Source organism: Helobdella robusta (assembly GCF_000326865.2).
Source record: "Helobdella robusta unplaced genomic scaffold HELROscaffold_6, whole genome shotgun sequence".
Lineage (NCBI taxonomy): Eukaryota > Metazoa > Annelida > Clitellata > Rhynchobdellida > Glossiphoniidae > Helobdella > Helobdella robusta.
Window position 1 is genome coordinate 612,675 of NW_008705330.1, and position 18,240 is coordinate 630,914.

General features: G+C 34.3%; 1 protein-coding gene across 1 annotated transcript; it reads left to right on the forward strand.

Annotated features, from left to right (window-relative positions):
• Window positions 1–15,723: 15,723 nt before the first annotated feature.
• HELRODRAFT_164001 (hypothetical protein) lies at window positions 15,724–17,164 on the forward strand (the record flags this gene model as incomplete). The annotated part of the gene is made up of 2 exons (XM_009029066.1): window positions 15,724–15,746; window positions 16,843–17,164. The coding sequence occupies 2 exons, from the start codon at window positions 15,724–15,726 to the stop codon at window positions 17,162–17,164; spliced, it is 345 nt and encodes a 114-aa protein (XP_009027314.1).
• Window positions 17,165–18,240: the final 1,076 nt, after the last annotated feature.

Genomic DNA, 18,240 nt, shown 5'->3' on the forward strand with positions numbered 1-18,240 from the left:
TTTTAATGTAAAAAGTTGCGCTACATCATTTCTTCTAACATAAACAACACAAGACGGAGAAAATTGCTAAAAAAATTTTTTTCGTTTCTCTATTAGGCGACGAATCTAATAATAATTTTTTTGATAATTACTTATCTTTAAAAGGAGATTGTTATTATATGATGTATTACGTCTTGTAACCTTTTTCAATGGTTTAAATCTTTGTTTTTATTTTCAACGAAATTGTCCTATTTCTTCAAAAGCTTTGAAGAACATTAGATCTTTTTTGTGCATATGCGTGCTATTAAACATCTGACGGTAACAAGAATTTTCAATTCCATGCCACGTTTTAATTCAATTACAATGGACAAGAGCCATGCATTACAATTATCAAATCCCTCAACAAACATTGACTCCCAATGCAACACAACCACCGTGCAAAACCATCGCTGAAGGCGCAGCATTTCTTTGTGGTCAAGTATCACTTCGCAAAAGTACACCTCAATGTGTTGGAGATTTTATTATTAACCTAGCAAGTTTTAGTAGATGTTAAATTTTATATATTACATGTACAAACTCATCATCTAGTTTATTTGTTTATAACTAGGAATAAAATACACTTGATTAATTAATAGGAATGAATAATGTTCAAATAAATTAACTCTAAGGCTTTAATATTATTTAACTGACTGAGAATTATAAAGAAGAAACCCTTGAAACTTTCAAAATATTTATTCTACCCACCATCATGTATTTATTGTTAAAAACGTTCATTACATAGTTCAACGTACTTTTTCAATAACTTTTATTGAAGCTTTTATAATCAAATGATCTCAACGTCGATCAACCGACAACCAATCAATCAAACAGTTTCATTCAACCGACTTCAATCAACCAATCCGATCAATCAATCAATCAATCAATGCAGCAGACGACCAATCGGAAAGATCGAGCAGTAATGGCATCGTTCGTTGTGGCATGCAAACCTCTCAGCGGGATAATTTCATCTCCGTTCAACAATTCATCCCGTCAGGCACCTACTGTAAAAAAATTCGCAAATAAAACTTCTTTTCAGCCAGGAGAAATTATTGTTGCTGTCCTGAAAAAACAATAATTGATTTTTGGCATGAGTTTTTAATTCTATTAATGAAGCAATAAAATAAATTCTACTGCGCTCTTTGTCTTGGGGTATTGAAAATATAGGAATGCATGTTTTAAATGTTTGCGGATATAAAAGCTCATGCTTTAGAGTCATGCAGCTCATCCTGTAAAGATCTTTTGCAAACGCACAAACACAAACCGACATGCCAACGCGCACAGCACATGTTATGCAAACTTTATTTCTCCACCATCGTGTTCCTCCCTATAGAAATATTTGTAACAGACCCACACGCACTGCCACCAGCAAACAGCAAACGCGGTAATATCCTTTGGTTTTAACGAATATTATGGCACTAAAACAAAGAACTCGCAGAAAATGCAGACATGCTCAGCCGGCTATGATAAGTACGGCTTTCCATAAAATTTAATATTCTCTTTGTAGCTTTTTCTCAACAAGCTTTTTTATTTTTGTGACGTTATCTCACCAAATGGACTTCTTGTGAGTACTTAAACAGGCCAATTAGAAGACACCGTTTAGTGTCACGTGATGATGTTCAGATGTTAAATTTTCATTTTTACACACATCAAGCGTTAATAGGCATGTTAGTAAAATTTAAAAACAATTATATCTAGCTTGTGTACGTGAAGTTGCAAAAATATAAATTAAGTGTAACTTACATTCACAGCTTAAATATAAAATATTTAAAACGCTCCATTAAAAATTATTATGAATTAATAACTTGCATAATAATTTTTTTTTCTTTTATACGTATCAATATAAGTGATTTGGAAACATTTATGCAAATGTTCAAGGGTCAGTATGCCTATAAAATGGCAATAAAGTGGCGAGTAACCGAGTAAGATATGCAGAAAATTTCAGCATTTAATCTCCGCCAAAGCATTTGTCTTACTGCTGCAGAAAGCTTTATTAACAATAACATTTTCATCCCATGATGGATAAAATTTAGTTTCATCACTAAAATTTTTTATTACCAGCACCACGTAACGTATCTTTGGATAAAATAGTATTATCACGTCGATATATATGTTTATAACATTTTATTATTATTATTATTTCAAGTGGCACGGGCATAGCTCTTAGCCAAACAAAAACAGAAAAATCAAAAAACAAATAAAAATATATTAGATAGAATTAACAAAGACAGTGTAAACAGAATTGAACTGGATATAAACACCTGAACTGATATGAACGTAGGCAAAAACCACAATGATGATAAATAAATCTTTAAATGACAAACGAATCTAATTATGAATCAACAAGCAAAATGGAATTAACTGTACAGATACGTAAATCAAGTACAGATGAGAAATTAGAAGACCGGCTGAACTTGGAGTCACCGTAGTAACTATCGACTGCTGACTTGAAACCGCTCAAGGAGATGGCAATAAAAACGGCTGAGAGTTGTTGAAATTTTTTAGAGACAAAATGCCCACATGTACTCAAAAAAGAATTAGTTCCAAAAAAAGGAAGAACACTAATTATAAATTTAAAAGGAATAATGAACTCAAAGAGTTGATCAAACAAAAGCATTTACTCTGAAGATCTATATACTGAAATGGTGAGGACATGATAGAAATGTATCGCGCAATCGGAGGAAAAATAAAAAAATGTACAAGTGTGTTGAAACAACAGCAATTTCTGGGTAGAATTGCCAGAGAATATAATAATAACCCCAGGCTGTTCTGGAATTTTGTGAAAAAATATCCAGACATGATGATTTGGTAGGTCCACTATCAGTAGGAGGGAAAATAATTACTGATTCTAAAGATAAAGTTGAAACATTTGCTATTTTTTTTAGTTTATGATGATGACACACATTTTCAGTTAGTAGTTATGCTATGGAGGATTTGTTAATAAATGAAAAAATGGTATCAGCAAAATTGAAAAATCTGAACACTAGCGAATCTGCAGGACCAGATGGAATACATCCTAGAGTTTTGATTAGTACCTATCTATGCAGGTTATTTTAACGATCATTAAATGAAAATGTTGTTTTCGTTTATTGGATGTTAAATCATGTGATACCGTTGTATGAAAAGGGAAGAAAAGACCTGGCCCAGAACTATCGTCCAGTGGCACACACATCAATGAATGTAACTAAATGTAACCCAGTCAATCTCATTAAAATTGAAGTCTCCCATCATCAAAAAATTCCCAGACATTGCTAACCAATCATAAATCAGTAATAACAATTTGTTGTTATTTTTATCATCAGATGTTGGACTTTTTTACATAAAAAAAATATTCAAAAGTTTATTGGAAATTCAAATTTTAACTGAAATAAACTTCTCTGAAAGTAGAATTTGTGGCAACCTCATGGATTGCTAATGATGAAGAAATCTTTGAAGAAAAGACTGAATAACCCTCAAGATTGCATTTTGACAAAGATCTCTTGTATTCAAACTCTTGGGGTTAACTTTATTTAATGCAATTGTATATCAAGTGTTTCATCTAGGCTTACCACAAATATTTTTAAATCATCTAATTTATTTGACAAGAAATTTAAATTGGACACGATTATTCTTAAATTATTTCCACATTCACGGTTTGAATTTATAACATTACTAAATTTTGCCTCTTGAAAGCAACTACACGGAATCCACCTGGATTACCCTTTAAACTGAAGGTCAAATTTACCCCATCATCCTTGGCACCAATCTCTTTTCTTTCAAAATTTTTTAATGTTAGCCCTGTTTTTATTGAATAGATCATGATTTATTACGATTTTATTGAAGTTCACAGATTTCTGCAATTTGAAGCAATTTGCGAACACAAGATTTTTGTACTTGTGCCTACCAACTGTACCATGATTGGTCTTGATCTGTTCCCATCAGACATTCTGCCCGTTCTGGACACTTAGATTACCTCGGACTCCAATTCTGTACCAGTAATTTTTTTATAAATTACTGACTATAACTTTTTTCTCTGTCACTATTAATTTCAAATTTTATGTTGTATCAGTGATGGACTTTTGTGCCATCTTTACATCTGACCAAGTATATCTACTTTTCCTATCACAACATCTGAATACTTTACAATTGCTTGTTCACTTTTTCAGCACTTAACTTTGTTGTTTTTTTCATTATCCTTCATCTGTTTCAAAAAAGCCAAAGAAAAACCTTCCATTCTTTTTTAAAAGATGCAAATTCCTTATTCTGATCAGTTATTGCCTCTTTAAAAATTGCGGTCTTTCATGACTGAGTTTGACGTGCTTTTTATTTCTGAATTTAGCAACTCCAGTGACAAACTTGAATCAACGATGATTAATATTTTTTTTCCTCAGAGCTTGCAACCTATCCTCGTTGTACTGCGAACACCATCCACACAACTTTAATTCCAAATCGGCCAAATCGATATCGTTGGTCTTCGGAGTCCTTCATCTTCTTTTTAGTAGCCATTGTTTGCCGCAAATACAATTTTAGGAAAAAAATTCAACATTCATTGAAAAAAAATTGGAAAAAAATTTGATTTTTGAAAATTCTACGAGCGATGTTACGATACGCAAAGAAAATGTTTTGATTTGACAACTCATTCTTTAGTTGACAAAAGGTTTCTTCTGGTGGATACATGCTGACTGAAAATAATTTTATTTTGTCAAAATTCATGAAGCAATCAAAAATTGCGCATGCGTCATGGTGAAATAATGCTTTTTAATATTTTATGATGACGTCACAACGATGACGCCATGTAATTATATTGATTTTGATACAGGCATGCACTGATAAAGTGATCTTGATAGCAGGTTGACAGGCCAGAAATGATTTTATGACGTCAACCTGAATGCGTGTTGATGATTCTGTGATGTCGCAACAGTTGGGATGTGATGATTGACAACGATGACAAACTCTTTGACAAAAAATTTTGAAGTGGCGACTTCAATCAAGGAAAAGCATATCGTTATAATAGCACGTTTTGAATTTATTGCACCGTGCACACCGTTTCGAGTTGCTTAAACAATTTTAAAACTGATTTATTTTACGAACCTATTTGAAAATCATTTTGTAAAATATGCTTAATCAAAAACATTACATTGCAAATATTAGCATAAGCCTATGATATCAATTGCATTTTATTTTGACAAACTTTTAAAAACAACCTCATCAAATTTTTACAATTCATCCATGCTACGATTCTTTCCAAGACAGCTTGTTTGACGTGGTGTATCATGCTCAAACCATCAGCCAATAAGCATGAAAGTGCACATGAGAACTATTTGTGTCTAGGCTGGATATAATAAACTTATTGAATTGTTTGAAATTATTTTCACTTTCAATTGAAGGTTCAGAAATTTGTATTATATGGCAGTGAACGCGATGCATTATATGAACTGGGCACTGAATGCGATGCATGAAACACACAGTGGCGCCCACCTTAAAAAACATGTGAATTGTCGAATCAGAGCTTGACATGACGTTGACTAGAACGTCGATTCATCACGGCGTTATTGAGTGGCCTTGCAAATAACAAATGCAATTTGTTTAGATGCTTGTCAATCATGCTCGCATACAATTTTGGCGCAATTTTAAGACCCGGCGTATTATAAATGATCAAATATCACATGACCAGGCCTCGTGTGATCCGACATTATAACGTAATGCGAGTATGGCAATGTAACCAAACATCAGATGAGCAAGAATCATGACCAAGTGACTATGTATCACGTGGGTCACGTGATAATTGTACACCCCATGACCATGTGTCACATGACCATGCGTCACATGACCATGCGTCACGTGATAATAGCATCACATCACATGACCATGCCTCTCACATGACCAAGTATCACATGACCATGTGTCACATGACCATGCATCGCATGACCAAGTATCACATGACCTTGCGTCACATGACTAATATTCAATGAAGCATGTATCTCACGACTTCGTTTCACATTTTTTTCATAAATTACATAATGACAACTCTAAAAATGCAAAATCGACAAAAAATATTCCTTTACAAACTTCATTTATTTTTAATTTTCAATTTAATTCTTGAATCCAATAAAAGAATGCAAAGTTTTCAAATCGTAAAAACAAGAAAATTTAGAGTGAAAGTTGGAAGTGTGAAGAATGTGGAGCAGCGGGGGGAGGTGATAAGTTGTTGAGGATGTGTGAGGTGTCAGCACTGCGACGCATTCCATACTTTACGATCTGCCGCCCCATTCAAATCTCAAACAAACTCACGCAGAGCTCGTTTTTATCGCCCGAGTGTTCAAAATATGTTCAAACGTTCTTTCAAAAATTGGAATTAGTTATTAGCTGGAAATAAAAATCATGTTTACAATTGTGAATTTTGAACTTTTTATTTTTGAACTTTTGAGCTGTGAATTTTCAGAACAGTTTGATGAATTTTTATTTTCTTTTGTTTAAACCAAGATTAGAAAAAGATCTGATCCTATATGAAGTTTTTTAGTAGTTAGTTAATTTTGTTTGCAAGATTATCCAACAGTGCAATCATAAATATTGAAAAATGTTAAGACGCGCATCGCTGTGACGTCATCGTGATGTAACAGGCGCCTGACAACATTAAAGAAGGATTTACGGAGCGTATAATTGATATGATGGGTGGGTGAATGATGAATGGAGATGAAAAAGTTGCATGTTGTTGCTGTGTTGTATGCTGTGTTGTTGTATGTTGTGTTGTTATTGTATGTTGTTGCTGTTATGTTGTGTTGTTGGCGTTACTGTTGTTGTATGATGATATATATTGTTGTTGTTTGAGTGTTGTGTTGTTGTTTCATTGTATGTTGTAGGATTGTTGGACGTAGTTTTACGTTGTTGTGTTTTTGTAATTTGTTGTGTTGTTATTGCGTCGTTGTATGTTATTGTGCTGCAATTGTTGGTCTGATTTATTGTTGCATGTTGTTTCATGTTGCCGTGTTGCTGAAAATTATTATGTTGTTGCGTGTTGATGCAGGTTGTTGCATGTGTATGTATATTGTTGTTATGTATGTAGTTGTTATGTTTTTGTTTTGTTGCTATGTTAAGGCATGTTTTGGCGTAGTGTTGAATGTAGTTTTACAGTTTTGCTGCTGTAAGCTGCTCAGTGTTGTTTTTGTTTGTTATTTCATGCTGTTGTGTTGTTGTTATGTTTTTGTACCTTGAAAAAATCAGAATCTGACATACGCAGAATCTATTACAACATGCAGAACAGTATTATGAAATGTATAGATACAAACAGTGTAAAAATGGATAGGATAAATGAGAAATTTATTGATTGATTGATTTTACAAATTTATTAATTTTATTTTAAAAAGAAATAATCTAAATAATCTAATAAATTTGATTGTTGTTTGCTATCGTTTTTTGTGCATGCAAGAATTTCGTGCATTAACGTTATATATGTGTGTATATGTATATATATGTGTGTGTGTGTGCGTGGGGGGGGTATGTGTATGTTTGTGTGTGCGTGAAAGATAGATACCGAAGTATCAAACGATATTTATATAACAATATTATTACTATTAACTACAAAACTATTAATACTTTTTACTATAAACTGCAAAACCTTTTCATGTCTAAAATTAACAAGCCATCCCTTCAAAGGTTATTGCCACAATAAAATAAGCCACAGCACAGACTGTTTCAAAGAGTTTCCATTTAAATGTTAGCGCACAAATAACAAGAAAACTAACGCAACGGAGATGCAACATTGCTTATCATCGAGCGTCACAAATATTTACACGAAAGAGCCTGGCGATATTAAGGTCGTTATAAAAAATTTATCGCGTGGAATAAGTTAGGAGAGTGCAAGCCGCAGCGTGTAACTCATCTGACAACACGCCGCCGTCTGCTGGCGTCTTAATTATGGGGCTCTAACTCAATGGGAACAACACGCTGCCGAATGCTAACTTCGTGTGGCACGGCCGTACGATCTTCTTGCTGCTGTTCACAAGTTGCTGACTGGAGGTTTTTAAAACTTATTGCTGTTCTTGCTGTTAATGTTAATCGCTTAAAAGAGGAATGCTAATGAATGGGAGGAAATGTTGAGTAAAAAACGTGAATGAATGTTGGACATTAAATGCAATCATGCATCTTCATTTCATCTTTGTCGATGATTTATTAAAGCTACTATGTGAGAAATAAAGTCAACATGAATGGGCATAAATAATCTATGAAACATTGTTAATAATATATATTCGTCAAATCAATTAAAATTTTTGCTAAATGTTTAGAAAAAATAAACAAAATCCATAAGTGATAATAATTGTCTTTTTGTTGAACGTCATGTCAGCACGCACAAACAAACAAAATGCTGGCAGGTCATCCTGCTCCCTTTAACTCTCCACCCCATCAACCTCCAAAAACCTCCCACAAATGCTAGCTGCCCAGCAGACTGCCCACTGATTCCAGCACTGGCCTGTAAGGAATGGAAACGTTGAGGCAACTTCAAATCTGTTGGCGAGCTTTAAAAAATTTGATCCTCATCAACTCTGTGTTTGGCTATTTAATTTAATATTTACATTTCTAACTTTTAAATTTTTCATTACGTTTATTAATTTTAAATGAAATTGATCAAAAAAGAATTAAGTTTATAATGATTAATAACATTATTTTGGAAACCTCACTAATTTTTTTAACTTGTATTACACATATAACTTATATACAAATGCATACCTCGAATGTGCCCATTACATGATATCCGTTTGCTAGCATGATCGTAATTTTACACTATTCAACTTCCGTTCGCGAAAATATTTGAGATGTAAAATGAGAATAGCAATTGAAATCTTTTGACATTTAACAAAAATGGCCGAAGAATTATTACATTATAAATGCACACCTAATATCACAACTTCATTATTACACGGTACGCGCGGTTGAAGTCGAACTGCATCCTGTTGCACGCCTCCTCGTGTATGCAGGCTCCGCTGGAAGGATGATTACTTCAAAGAATGGTTAACGATAATAATGAACGGCAATGCGAAATATTTCGTTGGTTTGTTGGATAGGAGTCAGCAGAACATGAATGCCCAACAAATCAAACCGTACAAGGCAGTGCAAAGAAATTACATACCAACAAAAGAACAAAAACGTTGGAACAATAAACAAAAACTAAAAACTGAATGAACGACAAACAACAACCACATACAAATAAACAAAATAAAAAAACAACAAATAAACAAAATGAACAACAACTAATAAACATTTAATAAGAACAGCGGACAAAAAATGGACATCACCAAAAGAAAAACAAATGAGCAAAACACACGGATGCGAATGAACAGACGACAAACGACATACAACAAGTAAACAAACAAACAAACAAACTTTATGTGAACAGATGAGTGAACACACATTGAAGATGAAGAATACGCGTGCTATAGCATGAAGCACAGAAACATGTGACTAGCAGCAGCAGCAGTAGTAGATCATCTTCCGTGCAGCCACTGCAAGCCACAAACGACGTTAATAATGTTATCTCATCCACACTTCGCCGACCACTTACCTTCTTCTTAATAACATTTTACGAGCATTTCTGATAGCAGTTAATAGTTGGGGACCAACGTTGAGAAGAATTGAATGAGAGGCTTGAATGGTAGTGGCAGTGATGAAGTTGGTGTGGCTGATATGGTAGTGTGGTTAATGTGGTGTGGTTGATGTGGTGTGGTTGGTATGGTGTGGTGTGGTTCGTGTGGTTGGTGTGGTTGGTGTGGTGTGGTTGATGTGGTGTGGTGTGGTTCGTGTGGTTGGTGTGGTGTGGTTGATGTGGTGTGGTTGGTATGGTGTGGTTGAAGTTGTGTGGTTCGTGTGGTGTGGTTGATGTGGTTGGTGTAGTTGATGTGGTTAGTGTGGTTGGTGTGGTGTGGTTGAAGTTGTATAGTGATGTGTTTGTTCGATGTGGTGTGGTCGGTGTGACAAGGTTTTGTTTTTTTAATATTAGATGTCACACTCGAATATTTGAGGTATGTCCGGTATGATATAGAGGGGGTAGAAGAGAGTATTTTAATTTTCATACTGTCTCAATGCAGTTTTATAAACTTTAATTTAATTATGTGTTGAAATTCCTAAACACAAAAATTAAGAAAAGTAATATATACATCCTCTCATGAAAAATTTCAATCTTTTATTTAACTATAAAAAGTTTCAACACGTACCGTTTATAAAATTAATTTCAGCCATAATTTGCTGATGATGAAGTTTTTGGAAATACTATAAAGAAATAGAGTTATATTAAACTGAAAGGCAAACTTATACAATGCCTTAAAACATTTCATGGTGGTGTTGCGTTCATTTGAATTTGTTAGCTGAGCCGAAGCCAGACCAGAGGTGCACATAAACATGTCACTCCATAACGGATAACCTCCACTCTCACACTGTCTATCCAGCCATCCAACCCTTCTTTTACCAATTTATTGAAATCAACTCTGGAAGAGCGATACAAATCAATCTATCTATTCTTTCATTTGTCTGTATATCCATTTGCAACATTTATCTCCATCCCTCCATCCATCCATCTATCCATTCATTCCTGCATTACTCCAGCCATCCAGCCCGCATGGTCATGAATATGCACGGGAGATTAGTGCCATGTGCTCAGTTCATATTCAATTAGGTTCTCTTAATGGCTATGACGATGATGGAGGGTTTGTAGAGAACGATGATGACGACGATGTTGATGATGATGTTGATGATGAAGAGTATGATGGTGCTGATAGAAACAGTGACAATGATGATAACGATGATAGTTGGAGACTGAAGGTAGATGAAATGAATGAATGTTACTGAATAAATAAAAACGCGATCATAAACATCAGCCTTGATATATTAATAAAAACAAACAAAAATCATGTTTAATTGCCAAGCTGTCTTCCACATGAATGAGCTTTTTTAAACAACTTAAATTGTTTATCTGGTTATGTATTCAACTTTTTATTAAAAATTTTACGCGATTGACATCTACAGCCATAAACATTTGCACAGTTTGGAAAGTTAAAAAAACGATAAGATGAAGTTAATTTTTCAATGAACCAGATGAATGAACAATTTCATGTTAGGAAGCAGATTTAATTTAATAATAGGCATCATAGAAATCAAGTTTGAGAAATTTATCAATTTATGTGCATTCCCGATCCTCGCAGCAGCGCACCGCCGGCATAAAGTTGAATTATACCCCAATTAAGGTAGTAAATTATCTGCAGCCTGCCTACATCGCTGTTCCCGTGCTCGTGTTTTGTGGGTTCGTGTGCTTGCGTTTGATCGTTATTTATAAACTGCATAATCTCTTTCAACATGCGGTTGGGAGGGAATGATGTACGGTCTGAAAATGAGCATTATAATATATCTGACCCGAATGAAAGATATGAGGTTGCTCGATCATACTTTGTTCCATTGAAAAATTATTTTGAACGAATACTGAGAGAATTTTATTTTTGGTAATCAGATGAATCAATCAACTAAAAACAAGGCTCATAAAATCAAGTTGAACAAAATAGTACATCCGTAAAACGAGTGGCATTAAAGTGAATTTTTAGTTCGATATGTTTGAAAAAATTTTATTTGCTGTGATTCATGTGTTCATTCATGCAGTTTAAAGCTGCAAATATCCAGAAAAGTTTTAAAGGCACAAATGTAGAATGAATGTACAACAAATGTAGAATGAACGTACAACAAATGCAGAATGAGGAACAACAAACATTGAATGAATGTACAACAAATGTGCACATCAATTACACAAACAAAATTATTACTCTGGAAATTTAAAAAATGTTCAACTTGTTTTTTTTTATTTTTAGTCCGCTACAACCAGAATGTAATGGTTTCCACCATTTGGTTCGAGAAATGGTTTGCCAATGTTGATAGCAATTCTTTCAAAGGCACACTGACGTTATAAATTTGCATTTTTCCTTGTAACCTCTTTCTAAGACCTTTCACCGCACCGTACTACATTTTCTACACCAACTTTCCACATCTTCTTGAGCTTTAATCCAGTATAACTTTTCATGCATTTTGTCAAACGTTCTATTAATTCTAAAATGTTTTCCTGCTGAGCCACCATGAATTTTTCTAAAAATTTTAGCAATTTTATCCCTAGGTACTACAATCTGCATGCGATGTTTTGAGCCATCTGCTGATTCCCATTTTCGTTTAAGCAACCCATCTTTCAACTGCAAGAAATGTCACTGAACCCAACAGCTTTTCAACGACGAACCGATCTCATATATCTTGCCATTTAGGTCGCTTGCCCGATTTCATCCATGCAATGACATATTGTAAGTTTTAGTCTACAGAGTGTGCGCTTGCCAGTTTTTCCGGTGCCCAATCTGTGACTGCCGTTATCGTAATTTTTAGTACATATTCTGTTTGTACTTCTTTCCAGTTGACTACAGTATTTGCAAACTGGTAAACAAAGTTTTTTGCAATATATAACTCACCAATATCCGCTTTCTAAATCGTGTGTAGAGAACCAGTGTGAACCTGACAACGTGTCCATGTCATCTATTCTCGGTAGTGGCTAACAATCTACCGTATTTTTTCTTCACTAAGACAACTAGCAAGGTTCAAGGACTAGCTGACGGTTTGATGACACTTGCCTTAGTATTGTAGTTATCATTTTGTTTACCTCTTCTTGTTTTGCTAGTTGGAGACGACGTGGTACTTGTCTGATTGGCTTTGAGACCTGAGTATCAATTTGATGAGTAATAAGGCCTGTTTTTTTTTATTATCGTCTCAAGTGAAAAATAAATCTGCAAAATCCGGATCAAATGTTTGGCTTTTAAACCAAATACAACTTCAGTATCGCAATCGATCGTTAAACGAATACATTTTGCCTCCCTGGTCCCCATTATTATGTTTGTATTTCTCCATCTAAAAACACGTTTTTATAAACCCACGTCTTGTTAGGAAATCAACGCTTATTGTGCATTCATCAGTTATATCTGCTATTTGGAATGCACCCTCGAAGCCAAATCGCCTAGTTGAACAGTCGCAGAAATTTCTCCGTAGACGGGCGCGGTTCCTTTTGTAGCTGTTCGAAAAATGTATTTAAGAAAGTTTTTTCTTTTTAGGTCGGGTACCAGATCAGATTTTAAAATTGACCTCGTTGCTCCGGTGTCGATTGTGATTGAACATTTTTGTGAGCCGACCTCGCCATCCAAGCAAATGTCGTATTGACTTTGATGCAGCCTAAATATTTTAATAATGGTACTAGGGGCGTCATTTTTACCAGCAAACTTCTGCCCAGCAAAATTGGCTTTTATTAGTTTCTCGCCTCCTTAGTTGAGGCAGTCGGTTCTGACGCATGGACATGGTCAACGGTCATCCTCTACACGTTTATGCTATGTTGTTAAAAGTAGCGCCATCAATTCATTGTCCCAACGTTTACAAATGCATTTGATTTGACATCCTGATCGGAAAACTTAAATTCATCTAGATTTTAATTTTCACAAATAAAAATTTCCGTTAGGCGTGCTATCAAAGCACCTCTGTTTCCACTTGTGGCAAAATTTTTTTTTTTCATTAGTCTTTATTATTGCAGCTCTGACATACGCAGAACCACATACAATGATGTTGCATATATATTATCTATATATCTTTATTATGTTCTGAAGCAGCCATCTTTCGCCACAAAGGCTGTTTATCCTTTTCACACGACGTACACATGTATTTATGTGCACGCGCATCATATACGCTGAGTATATGATAGCCTTCGAGATGTTTGACTCAGCGAGCATTTGAACCACTGAGCCATCTCGCCGCCCAACATGCGACAACTTACGTTGTCTACCCATTTACCAGCCTCGAAAGAATGGACGGCTGGGTTGGCCGGGGGGTCGGCTACCCGGATAAACTTGCAGAAACTGCAAGATTCGAACCCGGGTCGTGGGAGTAGTAGACGGACATGCTAACCACTCGGCCACGAGACCCACAATTTCGTTTTTGTGACTCTTTTTTGATTTGAACCAACGTAAGTTGAAATAGTTTTGTCATGTTGTTTTATTTACAAAATAATAACTTGTCGACAAAAAAATCAAAACGTTTCAACAACAATGCTAATTATTTTCCACCGTAGATCCCCCTTTTGATACCAATGTTATAACTTTCCGGTAGACGACGGGTTCGTTTTATCCCAATTGAAAATAGTTACACGATATAACTTTTAAATTATCGCTTAATTTGTTAGCAAATCAATAATCACTTTATTTATTAACAAATCATCAATCGCTGTTTACGAATTCCCTGCACACTGAATCCTTTCGAGGTTGATGCTACTACTTCTAACAAATCTCCACGATCATCTGCTGAAACTTGTTCTCTTTTGATTTTCAAACTATTGCTTATTAAGAAATCATTTCAACAATAAATGAATATAACTATAATTCTAGTTAACTTTCAAATTACCATTCAATAAATTTTAAAAGTTTATTATAATTTAAACACTTTTTTTAGTAAAACTGCAAAAAATGTTTTATAATTTTGTAATCTAAAAATCATTTACATTGAAAAAACATCGTTTTGGGGTCCACATATGTTTAAATCCTCAGCTTTCGATTTTCCAGCCTCATTTATGCCGTCATTTCATCTTCATGGGAATAAACGCAAAGAAAACTTTTTGCAACAAAAATTTAAATTTGAAAAAATATCAATCACATTTAAAAAATAAAAAAAATACAATTCATCAGTTTATAAATTATAACTTTTGAAAAATAAATAAAATAGAAACGCCCGAGCACTAGTAAGCACAGACTTGTACACCAATGTGAACCTTGAATTCACTTGTGCACATTTAATAAGAGTTACACTGGAAATAATTTTTAAAGATGCATATGACGTTAACAAACGTGCCCATATTAGATGGGTATCTCACATTTGAACCATATCACTGCTTCACAAGAAATACAATACACATTATCATTTCGTAACCTCTCTGCTAAAATATAACCGTAGACATGCTAACAAATGCATATCGGCATGCACATACACACACACCACGGATACTTTGTATTTTCTAGAATTCCATGACACGCACATACACACGCACGCGCACATGTGTGTAATCAGACAGCCGTGCCCAAACATAGACAGACAGCCATGAAACCACACATGTCCAATCACATCATCACATACATGTCGTTTTGAATAAACATCTGATGGGCATCTACTAAATTTAGGTTATATATATATATATCATATGTACATGAATACATACAAAATTAAATATATACATAAATATATATATATATATATATATATATATATATATATATATATATATATATATATATAATTTATAGTTTTAGTACGACGTCATGATAATCTCAGGCTGAAATAGGTTTAAGATAGCACATCATTATTTTCAAACTATGAATTAATGAAGAAACATGTCTTGTTCACATTTTTATGCATACACAACGTGCCATGAAGTTTAAATCTTTCACATGCCTCCTACGTACCAGACTAATAAAAATCAATCTACAACTTTTTTCATTTTCTGAGCAAATTTCCAAACACACACTGTAACATCAATTTGATGGCTTACATATGATGTCGGCACGTGCTGCCACTACATGCAAAAACACTATATATATATATATATATATATATATATATATATATATGTATATATATATATATATATATATATATATGCGTAGAACACATCTAACGCACAAAAAGAGAAAGATGTATACAAGATTTGCGTGTAGGTACGTGCAAATGTGCACGCCGTTGCGCACATATCCTGATGTATGTCAATGAATGTTGCTGCCTCGAACAGATGCACAGATGCTCTTCCCCGATAAACACGCTTCACATGCCACCTACCAGCCAAATCAACATATTTTATTTCATTTCAACTGTACGTCCGTCCGTCTGCATTCAACTCCTCCTCCAGTACCATCGACATCATCATACGCCAACTTTTCAAATCAGTGCTCAAAAAGCGTTTGTTACATAATGTTTGATTTAATTAGGCTTTAAATTTCAAATAGGTTAATTCAAAGAAGACTTGTCAAAATTAAATTCAAATAATTTTTTTTTGAAATTGAATAAATCAAGAAACCTTTCAATGAGGTAGAGGTCACCTACGTGTTTTATTTGAACCATTCCGCAATGCAGTTGTTGATTATGTTGGGTCCATCATTTAAAATGTATGCAACAACTGTCGTGTACGGAATGAATTAATTCCGATGAAATGGGAGCAGGTTATGAGTGAGCATCAGATATTCATGACCGATTGTCAGACTACGGTCCATGCATTATTTATGAGGGCGAGTAAATTGTTTTCCATTCGTACGTATCATCATTCACCTATCAATGAATCGCTCGCGCATAATGAGTGTACGGTACATCTCATACCGCACGTGAACACACAGCTACAGCATGCATATTCATACATGCATGCCCATAGTTCACATAATTACAAAAACAAAATGACTGAAATGAGAAATTCAATTTTAAAATTCAAATTGATTAGCAAGTGCAACTAAAATACTGTAAACGAATGCATATATACATACACTTGATGTTTTGTCATTTTGATGATTCCGTTTGATTTCATTTGACAAAATAATATAAAAAGAGTTTATTGAAAAGACATGTACACCTATATACAAATACATACGTGTAAATGTTGGAAAGAGACTATATTTTATACAATATTGTATGAATTTTACCGAATTGTTTATGTTAATCAATTTAAAGTTTGTCTTTTTAATTTCCCTTACGAGAATGCTTGCTGATCTTTAGATCAAAGGGTTGGAACGAAATAAAATAGTTCCCGCAAACGAAACACACCCTAAGTCAAAGCGTGCAAAAACCGTACCAAGAACTGAATGGTGCCAGGGAAATTGCGACGCAAATGGTTCCCCTGGGGCACCAGGTCCAACCCCAGGTGTATTTAAAAGGCCTTGTTTCAGTAACCAGTTCTCTACTGAAGTTGACACAAATTTCCCGTGGTACTCGTGGGACTAAAATGAAGACAACAAAGTTCACTGAAAAAAATGGAGACATCATTGATAACAGGGATCACGCTCAACAAGAAGCACTAGACCCAAATGCTGAAATGAAGCGAATAAATAACTGGGAACAATTAAGCCAGCTTATGATGGGCTATTGGACTTAGTTAAACCAAAATCAAATGTCCATAAAAAGATTAAAAACAGGGCGATTAATATTACAAATGCCTTTATAAAGTTGAAAGCGTTGGAATTGAGCAGAAAAACGCAAAAGATTCAAAATCCATTGCCGAATGCAGTGTTCTTTCCACCAACATCAAGGGTGCGAAACCAAGAAAAATCATCAGCAATAGATGCAGAAGCTGATGCAGACAGTGAATCAGCTGTTGACGCTAGATCTGTCAAGCGAAAAGACCGAACACCTCTAGCAAGAGGGAGCAAATTAAGCAAAAGAAGGAAAAAAGAAGGGCTAATTAGCTTTTCTCCTAGTGAAATAGTAGAACAACGTCCTAGTAATGAATGGGAATTGGTGCAAAAAAAAAGCCTTGATTTGATAAAATTTATTTATTTTTAATATGCACTTCACAATAATAATAATAACAACTTATGCATGCACAAGAGAATAAATGTAAATGCAGACGTTTCATATCATTCCCTTTTAGCTCATAAAAATGGAAATAAAATCACGCTGATAAATACGAAACATTTTATAGTTTATTATTTCATTGGATTAATTACTGAAAAAGTGGAATTTGGAAGAATTGTGCTTGTATGATGTTGATGATGTCAATGTTGATTACTTTAATCCTGTGATAATATTACAAAACGTTATGCGTTTTGCCTGATCATCTTTCATATATCTCACTATCGTTTAATCAGTTCCTCATCATTTCGATACTATATTAATAATAATATGATTTCATTTTTACCGTAGTTTTTAACAATAGGTAACAGTCCTCTACAGCATATTTGCACATGTTATAATTGCCATCACTGATTCACTAGTACTCTAACCCTCAGCTTTATTTCAATCATCACAATTGTCATCGCCCCGATGGTGTTGTGATATAGTCATCAACGTCATTATTTTTAGTCATGTTAATTAACATTTAATTCATTACTCATTATATTATCACTACAATTAACCCAATCTCATTATAACTGTGATCAGCACTATTCGGTTGTCATCATTTTTAACATTTTCAGCAATACAGTATTCATCACCTTATCACTATCACTATCA